This window comes from Ochotona curzoniae, unplaced genomic scaffold (genome assembly GCF_017591425.1).
Source record: "Ochotona curzoniae isolate NIBS_2020 unplaced genomic scaffold, NIBS_Ocur_1.0 contig_3703, whole genome shotgun sequence".
In the NCBI taxonomy this organism is placed as follows: Eukaryota; Metazoa; Chordata; class Mammalia; order Lagomorpha; family Ochotonidae; genus Ochotona; species Ochotona curzoniae.
In genome coordinates, this window is record NW_024465951.1 from 210,148 (window position 1) to 227,529 (window position 17,382).

The window sequence follows — 17,382 nt, forward strand, 5'->3', positions numbered from 1 at the left end:
CCGGGATTAGAACTGGCGCCCATATGGGATCCCGGGCGTGCAAGGCGAGGACCTTTAACCACTTGCGCCACCGTGCCGGGCCCTAGCCTGTTTTTTAGCCTGGGAGCTGCTCAGGTGTAAAAGAATTTTGATCTTTCACTAATGGGAGGCTGGGTTTCCATTTCAGACTCCAGGCTGTGTTTGTCGTGGCCCATTTTGATGATTGCTGTGGTATTGCTTCTTGCTGTGGCTGTAGGCTTGAGGAGGAGGAAGAGCTATGAGAACGTAAGTAGGATGACAAGTAGTGCATAGTACACTTGGCCTCTATTCAGTAGTCACCTGTAAGAGGACTTCAGTGAATATTTGCTGCTTTAGGAGTCTATGTATTTAAGGGTCTGTGCTGAATGAGATTGGAATTTGCAGTGATAATGGAAGCTTAAAGACTAATTGGCTGTAATTTGTTTCCCTTTTGTCCTTTCCCCAGTGATCTGGAAAACAGAGAGGAAAAAGTTACGGACAAACCATCCTTGTCTTTGGAGCTGTGGCCTGAGCTCTAACTGTGATTCTGTTGGCATGAACATTTTCATTTCATTAATACCTTTACACATGTGGTGATGCATATTTTAAAGATTCCTGTTCATGTACAGCTAGAGAAACTGATTCATGTGATCCAGAAAATTCTGCTTTAAATTTCTTTTGTTGTTAGGACATTTGTTTGCTTATTAATGGTGTGAAATTGATTCTCATTTTTACTAAGTCATAATCACAGTAGATTTTCTTTCTTTACAGTGAATTGGATACCAGATTCAAATAGAGCACACTTGGAATGGAATGATTCTGAGAAAACCAAGGATGCAACCCGTGCACATTTAGATAGACATATACCCAACAGAGAGCAACCTATCTGCTCCATGTGCAGGACCACAAGGAGGTGAAGGGCTGAAACAAAAGAGGACGTGTCCTGGGTGTGGAAGGAATGCTAGGAGGCCATCACTGGGGAACTATAGGTTAAAACATAGCTTGCAACGCTGGTATCTCATAGGGATTACTGGTTGGAGTGCTGGATGTTTCACTTCCAATCCAGCTCCCTGCTGATGCTCCTGGAAGGGTAGAAGATGATGACCCATGTGTTTGATCCCTGCTACTTATGTGGGAGACCTGGATGGAGTTCCAAATTCCTGGTTTCAGTCTGGTCCAGCCCTGACCACTGGAGCGTGGACTAGGGGATAGAAAAATCTCTGTCTCGCTGTCTTTCCCTTATAAATAAATAAATAAATAAATAAATAAATAAATATTTTTAAAGGAAATCAGTATTAAGCCCTCATCCATATTCACAATCTCTGCTGCCTGAAAGTGGTTCATGGACATTTAGAATCTCCTTGTGTAGACTTCCCTCTGTACAATATGACCGACTGGTGCCACATTGGGACCCTCCCCAGGCTTTTCTGCTCTGGGGCTCTGTTTCTGTCGCACCCTGATGGACGTTCTCCAGACTATTTCCTGCTCCCCAGAAAAGCTCCTGGGAATCTGGAAGCCAGGACTGTGCTCTGATTCCCACTTTTTCCCTCTTGTCACCAACTGTTTGAAAAGGACTGGCATGATCATCCAGGTATTAAGAGTGCTTTAGGGCCCGGTATGGTAGCTTCCTGGTGAAAGTCCTCACCTTGCCCATTCCAGGATCCCACATGGAAGCTGGTTCTAATCCCAGCAGCCCCACTTCCCATCCCGTTTCCTGCTTGTGGCCTGGGAAAGCATTCAAGGACAGCCTAAAGCCTTGGGACCCTACATCTGTGTGGGAGACCTGGAAAAAGCTCTTATCTCTTGGTTTGGATCGGCGCAGCTCCAGCCATTGCAGTTTTTGGGGAGTGAATCATTGGAAGGAAGATCTTCCTCTCTGTCTCTCCTCCTCTCTGTATATCTGACTTTCCAATACAAATCAATGAATCTTTAAAAAAGTGTTTTAACCTTGATTCATCCTCTAAATATGACTTAAGGCTGATCCTGTCAGGGATGTGTTCTAGTCTAAACTCTGTGTCGTACCTATAATCATAGTCTGATACCTGATGTGCTTAAAAATATATAGCCTCTTGGGTCCTATTTCCACATCTGACCACAAATTTGATAATACTGCATACCTGAAGTCATATTGGAAACTGGCTCACAAAGGACTCATAGTTTCTTTTGTCCTTCTTGCCTGTCTGTAAATAATAGACCTACTTTGCATAGTCTATTGTGTGAATATGTTCCATCACACTGGGCACAGACAAGTAAAAATCAGTGTTGGTGAAACTAAGTAGTGCTCCAGATTGCAGTAGATTTAAGTATATTGAGCATATGTATTACTCTTATATAGGTATTTGCATATTTATTTTATCTAAAATGTTTTGATTCAGTGAATTAATAGAATTCATCATCTGGACCACTCTAAATCATACAATTGAGGTGTATTCCAAACACAATGTTGTACAGCCATCATCACTATTTTACTACAGAATATTTTCATCATTCCTAAAGGAAACTTAAAGCCCAGCAGGCAGTTTATACAATAATCCTTCCCAGCAGCACCTGGCATCTACTAACCTGCCATCTGTTCCTGTAAACTTGGGCCATTTCATATAAGCAGAATTGTAAACCTGCCATTGGTTTGCTAATTGCCAGTCCTAAGAGAGGACTCCCACTGCATGGAGAATGGCAGCAATCATCATTATAGCTACCTCCCAAAGCACAAAAGTCCATACCATTATGCTTATTGCATCCTGATGTTACAGTAGATCATTACTAAGACACAACTCCTGTCTTTAGGCCCTTACCTATCCCAATGGAATCACTCCATTATTCAATGTCTTATTGAACCTTGATAACCTTACTAAAAATAGGATTTTCAGAGTGGTCCATCCATGAATATTGAATGATGAAGCCAGATGATGAAATTCATGATCAGTATTTTTTCAGAAACCATATGCTCCTTGGAAACCCTTCCCTGCTTGCTAATTTACTCAACAGTTACAATCGAGGATAAGACAAACATCAGTAGTCCTGACACTTCTATGATTGGTTCAAATATGACAGCAGCCTTCACAGTTTCATTGCCTACCTCCAGTCAACCAACCCCTTATCTGAGAAAGGCAGAGCCCATTAAAACGAGTGGAGAAGTGTTGGGCAGAAGAATCATATAGAACAAAGAATGAATGTAGGTTCCTTAAGGACAGATACTAAAAACTCATGGTAAATTTCCAGGAGGCCCAAGGATAGTAGGATATCCAGGTACCAAGCAAAAGATGCTTATCTGTCACAGAAGAGGAACTGTGTTCAATTCCTAGCTCTTGCTGTTGACTATAGCTTCCCTCTGATGCAGACTCTGGACAGCAGAGGTAACAGTTTAAGACATTGATTCCTGTCAGCAACTCCAGAGAACTGTATTGTGTTTCTGGTCCCTACTTCAGGTCTGAAGTAGGCTTATTGATTGCAGGTATTTAGAAAGTGATCCACTACAGCATTCTTGTTCTCTTTTTCTCTTTTCTCTGCCTCTTAAATAATGATAGATAGATAGATAGACAACAGATATGCTCATTAAAAAAAATCCCAACTGAATCCACTAACCTCCTTTTTTTTATATTATAGTTTCATTTTCATTTGTTCCTGTTCTGTTGCTACACCTGTATACAGGATTTGATGTCCAAAAATCTTTCCTGACTTACCATGTTCTATTGATGCGCATTCATATTTCCCCACCATTCATTTGTACTTCTTACCTTAATCACCTCTTGCTTGTTTTGTAGATACTCCTTTAACTATCAGTGGAATTAAGATTTGGGACTCTGTATTTCTTCCTTCTGTATACAAACTCTGGGTTCAGTATCTCTTACCGATCATACAGGGAAATTTTCACTAGGGAGATACATCTTCAAAGGTTGTTAGAGCATCTTTGGCTTAAAGAGCTGTCAGTTGTGTACAAAAATGTAAGCTTATCTCTCCTATCATCAGTAAGATAGCATTCATTTAGCAGACAAACCTATATTTTATTTTGTTGAAGGTTTAAATTTGGTGTTAAATAGTTGGTGAAGGCATAGATGTTACAATGATCAACAAAAATTCTCTACAATGGGCAGAATATGGTCAGGAGGAAAAATGTTGCTAGTATTTGCAGTCAATAACTTTTGCCTTGTAAAAGGGTATAGATTTTTATTCTTTTCTGCTTAGGTATTTTCCTCTCTGAAATGCAGTATCAACTCATTGTTACTCCAAGTTCCAAGAAAATACATTTCTAGGCTTACTAACCAGCGAGAACTTGCTAAATAAAGGGCTCTCTCCACTCTGAAGGCTCAGTTTACGGTTATTTATTGGGTTCCTCCACCTCTTGGCAGACTCTGATGTTAGAAGTCCATGGGACACTAGAGACTGAAGAACACACAAGCTGAGCTATTGTATTTTGATGGGGTTTAGCAGATTTTTACTTGTTTTCAACAGTGTTAACCTGTATTGCATATTCACTCCACGTGCCCTTCCCTTTTAAAACATCAACCCCTCCACGTTTGACAGCAAAAAGGGAAGAATATATCTTTTCCCTATAAAGCTTTTCCAATTTATGAGAATGGAACAGAATTCATGTATGTCACATACACCATTTAAGAGCATAGATACTTCTTACCCTTCCTCCCTCCTTCACTTCCACCCTCTTTCATCTTTTTTACATGTTTCTTTTAATTTTTACAATGACATAGTTTCAAGCTTCTTTGTAATTTCAACCAGTCCTCCTCTAAATAGAGAATTTAACAAGTAGTAAGTAGAAAAAACACTGTACTGCAAGTGTATAGACAAGGGCTAGAAGCAATAATGAAATCTAAACACATCAATTTCACACACCAACATTTTTTCTTCAAGCATAATAAAAGGCATTTACATAAGCACACATTAAGCACAAATACAGAGAAAAGACTTCGTACATGTGCTTGGTGTTATTTGTAACAAATCACGCTGCTCACAAAGAGAATGTTTCCCCACTGAGAACTGTAGAGGAAATTCCCCCTGGGTTTTTACATTCTTTCCATTTCTCTTTCTGGCTCTCCCTCTTGGGAAGAGGTTGAAGCTGACCACTCTATACAGAACAACTTTCTTACAAGAAGCTTGAGTAGAGTCATTGGAGGTACCTGGGGCTGCCACTTCACTCCTTATGGAGACAATAGAGTATTAGTTTCCTCTGGTGCATCTGTATCACAATTCCTTGGTTGAGTTACTGACATCCCTGAAGAAGAACTGGGAACATTTTCATTCTGACCTGAAGTTGAGCAGATGGACATAGATGTGCCAACACCTTGCAGGCTAAAATAAGGATGGATGTTCCCATGGAAGTTGCCAGAAAAGGAATAGATATGGGATCCATCCATCATGTTGTAAAAGGATACATCCCCATTCTTCAAGTCCAAGAATATTCCTATCCTCTCAGGGTAATGTCTCAGTGGCAGAGATTCTGGCTTGGTGGTGAGAGCCATGACTATCCCTTCCTTGTATGCCAACACCCAGAAGTCCTTGTCTGTACTTTCTGCAAACCACCCCTTTCTCTCCACTGTTGCTGAGCAAATTCCCAAAGCCCATCTAGTTCCAGACTTCATTTCTGTCTCCTTATTTACTTCTACTTCCCAATAATATTTTCCTGTGGTAAAATAATCATGACCTAGAACACTGAATTTGGTTTCATAATCTTCTTCTTCCAAAGAAGCATGTCTTCCATTTTCAGATATCTTGAGTTTTGGATGAGCTGTTATTGGATCCAAGGAAACATCCGCTGCAGAGATGGAGAAAACAAAACAAAGGCAAAGATAAGGCAGTAGCTTGTTGGTCTTAAGAAAGATGGAAATACTACATAAGGACAAAGGATAAAAATAAGAAAAATAAACCCATAAGAACAGGCAAGTAACCTACACTTTATTCTAGGAGACCCACGATGTGTAAACCAAAGAAATTGAGTTGGATATGACCTTGTGTAACCATCTATTCCAGACAGCCCAAGACTATCTAGCCAGGGTGACTGTCTCTTGGCCTATTCAGAGTGTCAGGTGTTTTAGGATGGAGTCTTTGTACCCTTTTGTAAGGACTTGTTATTGTTTTGTTTTCCTTTTGTAGTTAAGTTTGTTACATTTCCAGTCACTGTGTGCTTGTTTACATTCAAAACTCCTCAGGATTATTTTTATGTGCATTTTATATAGCGAACAAATCATCTTTTTCCCACATGCTCTTATATCTCTTTATATTGGTGAAATACCAGGCTCTGTAGTTAAAGATCTGAACTTGTGTCATTTTTGAACCTATAGTAGTTGCAAACTTGGTGAGGTTACTTTGTTTATCTTAGCCTCATTTTAATCTCACGATGATGAACATAGTTATGATCAATCTTAGCATAAGGATATTGCGAGAAATACATGAGATAGTGTGTAAAGAATTGAATGCTACACATCAATTGAATTGAATGATGAGCAATCAGTAATTTTTAGCTTCTAGTATTACACTAACACCATCACCAGTAGCAATAGTAACAGTAGCACTAACACAAAAGTAATCAATCTACATCTTGTCCAAGGAAATAATCTCAAAAAGTGACGTTTCTGTCATGAAAATTTGTATATGGAAATTATGCTTGAATTTTTGGAGCATTAGCATAATTAGGACATATTTTGAGTGTGCAGGAATATTCAGAATGAGGCAGCATGCTGTAGAAGTGGATAACCCAAGATTCTGGAAAGACTAACCTGGTTAGTGGCTATTTCACACTATTCTGATTTAAAATGCTCCTTCCTGACTCATGCTAGTTATACAATATTCCTGCTTTCAACTGAAGCATTCTTCAAGTGTTATTCACATGAATAAATCCAATACTTTATCCAACTCTCAATTTAAGTATTCATTCCTTGGAGAAAATCACTTAACCCATGTTTCAATTTTTGAGAGATCATATCTGCTTATTTCTTTGGCAGCAAATAGTTGTATAAAGATGGTCCCTGATTTATGATGTATCTAGCAAACCCATTACTGATTGAAAATGTCAAGTTGAAAATAAACTTCATATACCTATTCTGCCTAAAGTGCTAGAATAGACAAAACTGTCATAAATGTACTCAGAATTCTTATGTTGGCTTACAGTTGGGCAGAATCACTTAACAAAGCCTATTTACAACAAAGTGACTTATTGATGAGATAATGGGAAGTAAAATAAAAATGCAATATCAACAAATGCTACAAACATGTCACAGTGTTGAATATCCAGTGCTTTATGCATGAGTGCTGTGCCAGGATGCATGTTTGGCAAAGCAGCTTAAGTAATCATGTGTGATGTGATGTCCCATTTTAGAGTGCCTGGTTCTAAATCAACTATGCTGCTTCCAGTCCAGGTTCCTGCTACAGTGATCTTAGGAGGCAGTACACGATGAATCAAATACTTTAGTTCCTGTAACCTATGTGAGAGATCTGGGTGGTGTTCTGTGTTCTTGGATCTTGCCTGGCCCAACCTCAGCTGTTACAGAATGGGAGAATGAATGAATTAACAAGTTAAAGTTTATTTTTCTCCCTCTGATCTCTCTGTCTCTCAATGTTTAGCTTTCAATGAAAAGGAAAATAAATAGAAAATATTTTTAATTGTATTGTAATAGATATTGATACTAACACAATCAAAATTATAATTTGAAGTTTACTTTCTACTAAATGTGTTTTGCATTTGTGTCATTGTAAAGTTGAAAGACAGTAAGTCATGAACTGTACATTTACACTGACAGGTTGAATAAACAGCCGCAGGACATTAAAGAACCCATTGAGATCAGATTGAAAGCCTTGAGGTGACTACAACGTTCAGATGCAAGCGCTTCCCACTTGTATACAAGAGGCTGATTGGGACCCAGTGGTAAGATCTCTTACCTGCTTCGAACTTCTCCTTTCTCCAGTCTGAAAAAGAAATAAATTCCACATTAAAACAGACCAAGCAAATATTTTGTGAGCTCAGGCACTCTCTTGCCACCCCCCCCCCATGCCATCTTTAAAACAAAGCCTCCAGAATAGTCTGTGTCTTTTAACAGTTGTCTGGTAATATCCCACAAGATCCTGGGGTAACTGAAGCCACAGACAACATCAGATTTACTTACCAGCATATAACTTTGCTTTCCTCCAGTCTGAAATAAAACATAATAATTAGATTCCCTCACTTAAGAGAATGAAACTTACTGTGACTTCATGAAATTTGAATGTTTATGAAACTACCATTTCTGTGGTGATTGTCTCTTAATGTTAGTTCTGATGGGTCTTTCCTAATAACCTACTTTCTGCTTTCCATCAATCTAATGGCCTTGTCCTTCATGGTGTATTGTTAATGCCTAAAACCATGCACTGCTCTGACATTCTTGCCATCATATTTACTAACAAGTCTCTCTGTATTCAACAGATTTGTTTCCTGTAGATATGAAAGCTGTCTGCCAGAATAAATTCCCAATCTGTCCAGTTGAAGTTCTTGTCATCTTAATATCCACATAGGAGACCTGGATGAAATCTGGGTTCCTGGCTTTGGCTTGGCTCAAACTGACTTGTGTGGTCATTGAAGAGTGAACCAAGGGATGAAATATCTTCATCACTATGTGTTTTTGTTTTTCTTTCTACGACTGCCTTTCAAATAAATAAATGATTTTTTTTTTTAAGAACAGACAGGCAGATGAGATGATTGGCCTAGCCACAACATGAGTGGAACTCACCGAGTAGATACAAATTCTTCCTTCTCTCTGCAAAGAAATAATAACCTGTGAGATGCCAAGATTCAGAATGGAGGCAGGACTCTAATTTCTCCATGGGGCTAAGAAAAGAGAGAACTTACCAAGTTCTTTCTTGATCACTTCTGAAAAGGAAAAAACAAAATAACACAATAGATTTTACATAAGAAATATCTAAAGTCTTTTTTTCTAGTTTATACTAATATTTCTAAATTACCAGGTTCACAAATTTTTCTTAACTTTGAATTCTTATGATTAGGTTCTGCACCCCAACTTCATGTTTATATCAGTGAATAGCAAAGTCAATATATTGTATTTTTCTCAAAGTGTCCTGGGATCCATACTTTGCTGGGGTCTTCGGTTCTTATGCTGTCTTGTTTACATCTGTATATGTCAGTAGATGCCAAACTATACTGAGTGAATCTAACAAACCAACAGATCCACAACACCACACCATATCATTCATGATGTACCTTTTTCAGTAACTTCTTTCTGTTTTGCATCCCTGACCTTCTTTGATTTCTTCTTTTCTTGCTTTTCTCTCCAAGCAAAAAAGACAGCAGCACTCAGGCAAACCACAAGCATGAGGAAAGTCACAACAAATGCTGCCTTCCAAGGCGAGGTCCTAGGGAAGAAGGGCTCTGACACAGAGCCCTCACGCATGAGCAGAAAGCAGGCAGCAGACAAGCTCTTCCAACCCACATCCCAACACTCCCTCCTTGCTCACACCCTGTCCCCAGGGAAGCGACCCTTTACCTGGGATAGAAATTGTGTCCGTCTGCTCCTGTAGAAGGAAGGAATTCTTCATGGAGCAGGACACTTTTCCCTTTGTTCTGTCTCTCAAAATGAGGAATGCATCCATCTGGAACAAGCCATCGTCGTCTTGGGTCTCCTGCTCAGACAGAGATGGGATCTTCTCTCCGTTCTCATCCTTCCATTGTACTTCAGGCTGGGGAAACCAACCCTTGCCAGTGCACGACAGCTTTATGCCTTCATCTTCTGGACCCACCATGATGATGCGAGGACCAGAACCAAGACCTGGGTGGTAGTGGGAGGAGGGTCATTCATGTGAAACCTTGATGCTTTTTGTTTAGAAATCGCTAAATCACACAATAACCCTAATGTGAGCAGATGGATGAAGTGCCACAGCCTTAGGTGGAGGGAGAGGACTTCCTGACAGAAATCAGTATCTGGTTCAAAAATCACAGCTTACTTGAGGCTCCAGCGCATTAACCTAGCGGTTAACGTTCTGATCTTGAACACTCTGGGATCCCATATGGGCACTGGTTCTAATCCCAGCAGTCCTGCTTCCCACTCTGTTCTCTGCCTGTGGCCTGGGGAAACCTTCAAGAACGGCCAAAGCCTGAGACCCTGCACCAATGTGGGAGACCTGGAAGAAGCTCCTGGCTCCTGACTTTGGATCAACTCAGTTTCAGCCGTTGTGGCCACTTGGGGAGTGAATCATTGGACAGAAGATATTCCTCTGTGTCTCTCCTCCTCTCTGCATACATGCCTTTTCAATAAAAATAACAAAATCTTTAGAAAAAAATCACGGCAGATTTGAAGTTGTCACTAATACTGATAGGCCTGCCACAAACTTGTACCCATGTGTATCTGCAATAAGGCCACAAAAGGATAATAGCGAAGAAGTCAACCAATATTCGTCAGTGTTGAGCTCTACACCTTCCCTGTATTTCCATATCTTTATTTGTACTTTTTTATTCCATTCATTAACATCTCAAGGAAAACCAAAAAGATTTCCTTAAACAATCCCCTTTGGGACTTTTTTCTCAAAATTTTATTTCTTTCCCTGGGTAGATATTATCATTGAATGGGGCCAGAGAAGCAGGTCTCTGAAGGATTAAAATTGCTTCTCATTTTTTCCCCTTACTTCTTCCTGTGTCCAGCACATCACTTTCTCTTCAGCTCCTGTCATGTGGAGTTTACAAATGGACTCAACATAGCATGATTAGATACTAGAATAACCCATTATGTCTTCCAGAAAGTGACTATTTTGATTTCCAAGATTATATATTAGCTCAGTTCTCCTACAGATTTCTCCTGTGGGAAATGCATTAAGAACTTTAGCTACATTATTTTATTGGCACTAAAAATTACAAAACAGCTAATGTTTATCGTCTGATCTTGATTCCCTAGGGGGTACAGGCTTCAAGGAATCTAAATAATCCGAGAAATAGTCCATCTTATAACCGCCCAAGGGAGCTGCCGACTCCATCAACCAAAGAAGTGAAGATTTGAATGAAACTGATTCTGAGAGCACACTGGGAAGTAAGAGCGTATAGAAGAAACAGACTTTGAGCCTCCTGGAAGAATATAACTGTTGAAGTTCCAAGACCAAGAAGACAAAAGCTACACATGTGTTGGTAAAGGTTGTGATTCCTGAGCACAAAAGTGGCCACGCCAAATAGACAAAGGTTAGCAGAATGGAAGATAAGCATGGGTATCTCATTAACCAACTGTTTCTAAAGGTCAGAGTTACACCCCATTAAACGGCAAACTTATATGAGAGAGGTATTGAAAAACCATGCCTGCCAATAGACTAGTTCTGAGTATGTGAAATCTTTGTCTTCTCATTGAGGAAATTCTGAGGCAGAGTAATGAGATTTTGTTTCTGATTTTTCTTTTTTTTTTTTCCAGCAAAGAAATGATTTAGTTTCTTCTTATCCAAATTGCACAAAAAGAAGATGTATAGGGCCTGACACGATGGCTAAATTGGCCAATCTTCCCTTTCCAGGACCAGGATCTCATATGGATACTGGTTTGTGTCCTAGCTGCTCCACATCTGATCCAGCAGCTTGCCTATGGTCTGGGAAAGCAGTAGAGGATTGCTCAAGGCCTTGAGAACCTGCACTCATGGAGAAGATCTGGAACAGGCTCCAGACTCCTGGCTTTGGATTGGCTCAGCTCTAGAGGTTGCAGCCATTTAGGGAGAATGAACCATTCGGCTGAGAATCTCTCTCTTTCATTCTCTTTGTATATCTGTCTTCCCAATAAAAAGAAATAACTCTTTATAAAGAATAAAAGATTGATAGCATGAGCCTACTACAGATACCATTTCAGATAGCATCAATTGAGAATTACTATTTTAACATAGGTGTAATACAGTCAAAGAAAAATAAATACATCATATAAAAAAATTAGGACCTGGCATGATAGCATAGCAGTTCAAGTCCTTGCCTTGATTGTGCCTTGATCCCACCCAGGTGCCGGTTCTAATCCTGGCAACTCCACTTCCCATCCAGCTCTGTGCCTGTAGCCTGGGAAAGCAGTTGAGGACTGCCCAAAGCCTTGAGACCCTGCACCCACATGGGAGAATAGGAAGAGGCTCCTGACTTAGGATTGGCTCAGCTCCAGCACTTGCAGCAGCTTGGGGAGTGAACCAATCGATGGAAGATCTTCCTCTCTGTCTCTCCTCCTCTCTGTGTATCTGCCTTTCCAATAAAAATAAACAAATCTTTAAAAAAATAGTATGTTGTGTTAGCAGAGAGTCATTGTGGTATGTATACACAATGGAATATTACTCAGCTGTATAAGAATAAAATCCCGTCTTTTGCAACAAAATGAATGTAATTTGAAAACATGATTAGTAAAATAAGCCAGTCCCCAAAAGTCAAATATCATATATTCCCTGCTTTGTGGTAATTAATATACAGAGTTAAAAAAATTAGAGTACATGAACAAAACTGACATTTTGAGATTTGATTATTGTTCCTGGTGCTTGTCTATACTGTTGAGGGAGAGTGGTTTTCTACTTAGTTATTCTTGATTTCTTTATTTAGTGGAGGGTTAACCTTGTGGTTATAAAGTAAATTGAAAGTATGTTATTATAAAAATTAAAATAAGAAAGGAAAGAGGAGAAAGGATAGAATTGAGGGAGTTTCTGTTGGGAAGTGTCAACCTGCTCCTAAGACTGAAATTTTTGTTCCTATTACATAAATAAAAATTTTTTTAAAATACAAAATTTAAAAAGTTGAGACAGCATAGTATTATAAAAAGGTAGTAGATAAATCATTATAGTTACATAGAACTTGGATTTTTCTGATATCTTCACTAGTAGTTAATGGAAAAATAATGGTTGATATTTCTCAAGATAATCAGAACTGACAGTGAAAATACATTGGAAACTATTTTGGCCATTGCATGAAACTTTACACCCAATAATATTTCTGTAGGCTGAAGTTCTCAAAGTTTGCAAGAAAAGTCAACTTTAAAAAGGCAGAGGGGGAGTCATGTCAGTGAGCCCTGGAGGCAGCCCTGCAGGACTCAGGACCTGGACTGGGACTGGGTGGCTGTAGGCACTGGTGCGAAGTCCATGGGCCTCCCAGCGGCACACTCATGGGGGCTTGGAGGTGGGGAAGTGGGTAAATAGATGTGTGGGAGGGAAGATCACTGAGGGAGTAAGGTGCAGGTAAGGAATGACTACTGAGGGACTTCATCAACAAGATCATTGTGCCTGCAGGTAAGTGAGGGATCTGAGATGAGCAATTTGGAGGGAAAACTAGAGGACCTCTAAGGTTCAGTCCATGTGGGAGACCTGAGTTGGGCAACTTAGCATTGAACATCACTGAATACCACTCACTGGTGCACAATAAAGCTAGGGCTGGGGCCTACATGGCAAGGCTAACTCACAGTACCTGCCAGTGAGAGTCACAACAGGGGATGGGTAATGTTAGGCTGGACTATTATACTAATCAGTATACAACAAAATCGGGTCTGGGGGCAGTTTCTTTGACTGGAACTATGGTACTGTATATTTTGCTGGTTTGCTTAAGAGCTGGGGTGTGGTGATGGGCTGAGCTAGTTATGACCAAGCAACCTCTTGACACTCATGAGTACTGGGGTTGGGTACAAGCAGGGCTGGTCTAGGCTGTAGCACCTGCAGACACATCCCAAAATAGGGTGTGGGATAGCCTGGGATGTAACATCTGCCAGTTTGTACATAGTCTTGGATGGAGAGGGGCAGACAATGTGGGGTAAGGGCCTAGTATCTGCTGATCTATGTGAGATCTAAGGTTTGGGAGTGGGCCTTGTTTGGGAACTTGGGAAACTCCTCTGGTGGGCCATAGTTCCTGCTGGTGAACACGTGATTCAGGTGTGGGTGTTGTTCAGACTGGGCAAGGTAGTTCCACCTGTTGACAAGTGTGTTGGTTTTGGAACGGGGCAGATTGGGCAGGGTTGTGCTTAGCAAACCTTAGCACACTGACATATGCAGGAATGAGGCTAGAGTGTGGGTCATGCCAGGCTAGGCTATCACACCTACTGGTTTGCATGACCCAGAGATGGAAGCAGACAGGACAGGGTTAAGCTATAGCACCTATCAGTATTAGCTGAAATTTGGCACAGACTGGCCTGGGCCAAGTTACAGCATCTGTCAGAAAATGCCAACATTCCCAGCCTGCCAGGTTGGGACACAGCATGCACCAGTACACGTGAGACCTGACAGGAAGAGTGTGAGCCTGTTAGGAGGCAACATGGGCTCCCATGCTGGGCCACTGCTCCCACTGCTGAGTGTGAGAACTGGTGCTAGGAACAGACAAGCCCTGGTAGGGATATAACATCTGCTGGTATGCATGTGAACAAGGTTAGGTGAACAGCCAGGTTGGGCTAACAACTATATTCACTGCTACAGCATAAGTCAGAGTAAGAGCAGGCTGGTTGGGTTTTGCCACAGCATTAGCTGACAAGTGCGAGGACTGGAGGTACATTCTATCTTGCTAGACTGCAGAACCACCTGGAGAGTGCAAGGTCTATGAGAGGGAGTGAGCCCAGTGGGGAAACTGTGGGTACCTCTGATGGGTTTCAACTCCCACTGGTGAGCATGAGAACCAGGGCTGGGGACTTGGCTAGATAGACGATTGCACCCACCAGCATGAGTGTGGACTGAATAGGGGGGTTGGCTGGGTTGAACTAGGTTCCATGCTCATTGGTATGTATGAGAGCTGAATGGGATGTAGGACAGACTGAACCAGTCTGTTGCACAGATTGGCAAGCACAGGAACCAGGGCTGGAGGTGGGTCTGGTAGGGGTTACTCTGACTTGGCTATATTCCTGCTGGTATATGGGAGGGCAGAATATGCAGTATGTTGGTTTGGTCTGGGCAGCAACATCCTTTGGTTTGAATAAGAGATGGGGCTAAAGACAGAACTGAGTCAGCAATTGCAATTGCCACTATATAAACAGGCAGATGCGGGAGACTTCTGTCTCTCACTATCTGCAATTTATTATCATTTTTAACATATTTTCAAATGAATCACAAAACTAATCTTTGACATTAAAACTCAGACTGTTTGTTACACTGAGGAAGCAGTGACTGAGTATTGGATTTTTTTGGATTGTAATTACATGCTCCATTTTTGATATGGGAGTTGTTTAACAAACTTACAAAAATTATGCAGTAAGACATTTAAAGTAAAATTAAAATTTCAGAATATTTTACAGGAACAGCACTAGAATACAGGAAGATGAAATATTTTATGGCACTGGTATAAAAGGATTTCATAAATATTGAGGATTAAAACAAATGCTAATAGTTTTCTCTATATGTTTTAAAATTCACACAAGTAAAATATAATATAAAATTGTAAGATAAATAAAGAGGATATTTCCAAGATTGATATGATTAAAAATAACTATAATGTATCAAAAATCTTTTTGGAAAGCAGTCCCCTTGCGCCTCCTCAAACAGTTGATTAAAGGACACAAGCAGCAAAATGAAAAAAGAAAAATGCAAATAATTAATATGTGAAAACATATTAATATCTGTTGTGAATATGAACTGAAAATAATAGAATATGGTTTTTAACCCATTTGGCCAGAAAAATATAAAAAATATAATATTCAGTGTTGTTAAGAGAATGAAAAGAGCCAGTGTTATGTTAAATGCCTGTCTGCTCAATTTTGGATCCAGTTCCCTGCTAACGTCCTTGGAAAAGCAGTAGAGGATGGCTCAAGTGCTTGGGCCCCCGTACCCATGTGGGAGACCAGGAAGGAGTAATAGGCTCCTGGCTTTGGCCATCCTGACTGCTTTGTGAACATCAGAGGAGTGAATGAGCAGGTGGAATCTCTCTCTCTCTATCCCTTCCCCCCAACTCTGCCTTTCAGATAAATAAATGAATCTTTTCCAAAAAAGAGTGTGAAAAATGTTTGTCAAATGCTGCTATTAGGAATAAAAAGTGGAGCAACTGTTGAACTATGTATATACTTAAAATTTTATGATTATTTTAAATTGCCACCTCCCAGTATTGGCAGGAAGCTATGCTAGAAGCAGAGGCAGGATTTGATCCCACCACTTTCAAGTGGGATATGGATGTCCCAAATGGCAGTTTACACTATTACACATAAGGCCATTCCTTGAAGTGGCTCAGTTTTAAGACAGAGACGTTAAATATATTAACAGATGAAGAGTTATTTGTATTTGCAGATAATTACTTACTTATGACCTTGAGCTCCAAAGTGGCTTCACCAAAGTTGTCATTCTGTTTAAAGAAACACCTGTACATCCCATTGTCTGAGACCCGCAGATTGTGGATCCTCACAGCCACTCTCCCCTCTGAGATGTAATCCTTCAGCAGCTCTACTCGTCCTTTGTAATCCACTAGCTGCTCTGCTGCCTGCTCCATCCCATCCTGATACACGTACACAGCCTCCAAGTACTGGGAGCGGAACCACCTCAGCTCCACGTTCTTCATATCCACGGTTGCGGTCACATAACAGGGCAGTACGGCTTCTGTGCCCAGCATAGCCACAATGGGCTCTGAGGGGCCACTCACTTCAAACGAATCTGTGCAATGAACAGAGTTAAACGTGGAAAGAACATTAGAACATCAGAACATCAGGAGTGCCAGGGAGGACGCTTTAGAACACAGTTCCAGGTAGAGCCCAACAGCCCTCATTCAACAGGTGTTCACAGCACACATTGAGGCTGCAGGTGTGGTGCGGAGCAATGTAAAAAGGGCTCTGCTTGCGAGGAGCTTACAAACACCAGGACAGTCTCAAGTGAAGCGAGTGGTTTTCAACTTGTAGTGGTTGTAGAAAATGATCAAACTAGAACTTCAGGAAAATTCATAAAACATGGAGTTGAAAGCAGAATAAACTACATTGTATAAATGAACTAATTCTTCCTGGTTCTTCTGCCTCAAATAATTGTATCATGGTTTATTTGCCCTAATGCACAAGTGAATAACTCACTCTACTCAAGTAGAGGATTTTAGAATTAACCCAAGTTTATATGAGAAGTGATGAAGTGATTCAATTCTTCTATTCAGAAAACAAGATGATTTAGTTATGAAACAGTTGAGATATTCTCACCTGAGCCCCACATGGGCACCTGGAGCAGCAGAATCGGGAAGAGTGCTCTGGGCAGGGAGTGCACCATGGTTCCCAGTCCAGGGAGCAGGGTGATATGGAAGCGGGTCCTGTAAATAACTGGAGTAAAGATAAGAGTGGGATTCACCGGGTCTAAGTATTGTGGCTAAGGTGGTCTCAATGCCTCTAAGAAATGGTCTCCTAGATCTCAGACAGCTTTCAGAAAATAAGACTAAGTCTTTGACATACACAAAGTGTTTTCTATTTCTCTTATTAGGGAAACAGTCCTCACACCAGTAGCCACCCAGCAAACTCTTTTTTTAGACAAGAACATTTT

General features: G+C 40.6%; 1 protein-coding gene across 1 annotated transcript; it reads right to left on the bottom strand.

Moving 5' to 3' along the window:
* Positions 1 to 5,147: 5,147 nt before the first annotated feature.
* LOC121158235 (butyrophilin subfamily 1 member A1-like) lies at positions 5,148 to 17,115 on the bottom strand. The gene is made up of 9 exons (XM_040982894.1): positions 17,049 to 17,115; positions 16,174 to 16,521; positions 9,477 to 9,758; positions 9,194 to 9,361; positions 8,825 to 8,845; positions 8,706 to 8,732; positions 8,106 to 8,132; positions 7,882 to 7,908; positions 5,148 to 5,761 (listed from the first exon to the last, which is right to left on the bottom strand). Exons 1-9 carry the CDS (start codon positions 17,113 to 17,115, stop codon positions 5,148 to 5,150), a joined length of 1,581 nt encoding a protein of 526 aa, XP_040838828.1.
* Positions 17,116 to 17,382: the final 267 nt, after the last annotated feature.

Coding starts and splice junctions, on each gene's coding strand:
- LOC121158235 (XM_040982894.1), bottom strand. CDS start 17,115: ATGGTGCACTCCCTGCCCAGAGCACTCTTCCCGATTCTGCTGCTCCAG. Junction 16,522..17,048: donor GGTGCCCATGTGGGGCTCAG/GTGAGAATATCT, acceptor TTCATTGCACAG/ATTCGTTTGAAGTGAGTGGC. Junction 9,759..16,173: donor TTTGGAGCTCAAGGTCATAA/GTAAGTAATTAT, acceptor ACTACCACCCAG/GTCTTGGTTCTGGTCCTCGC.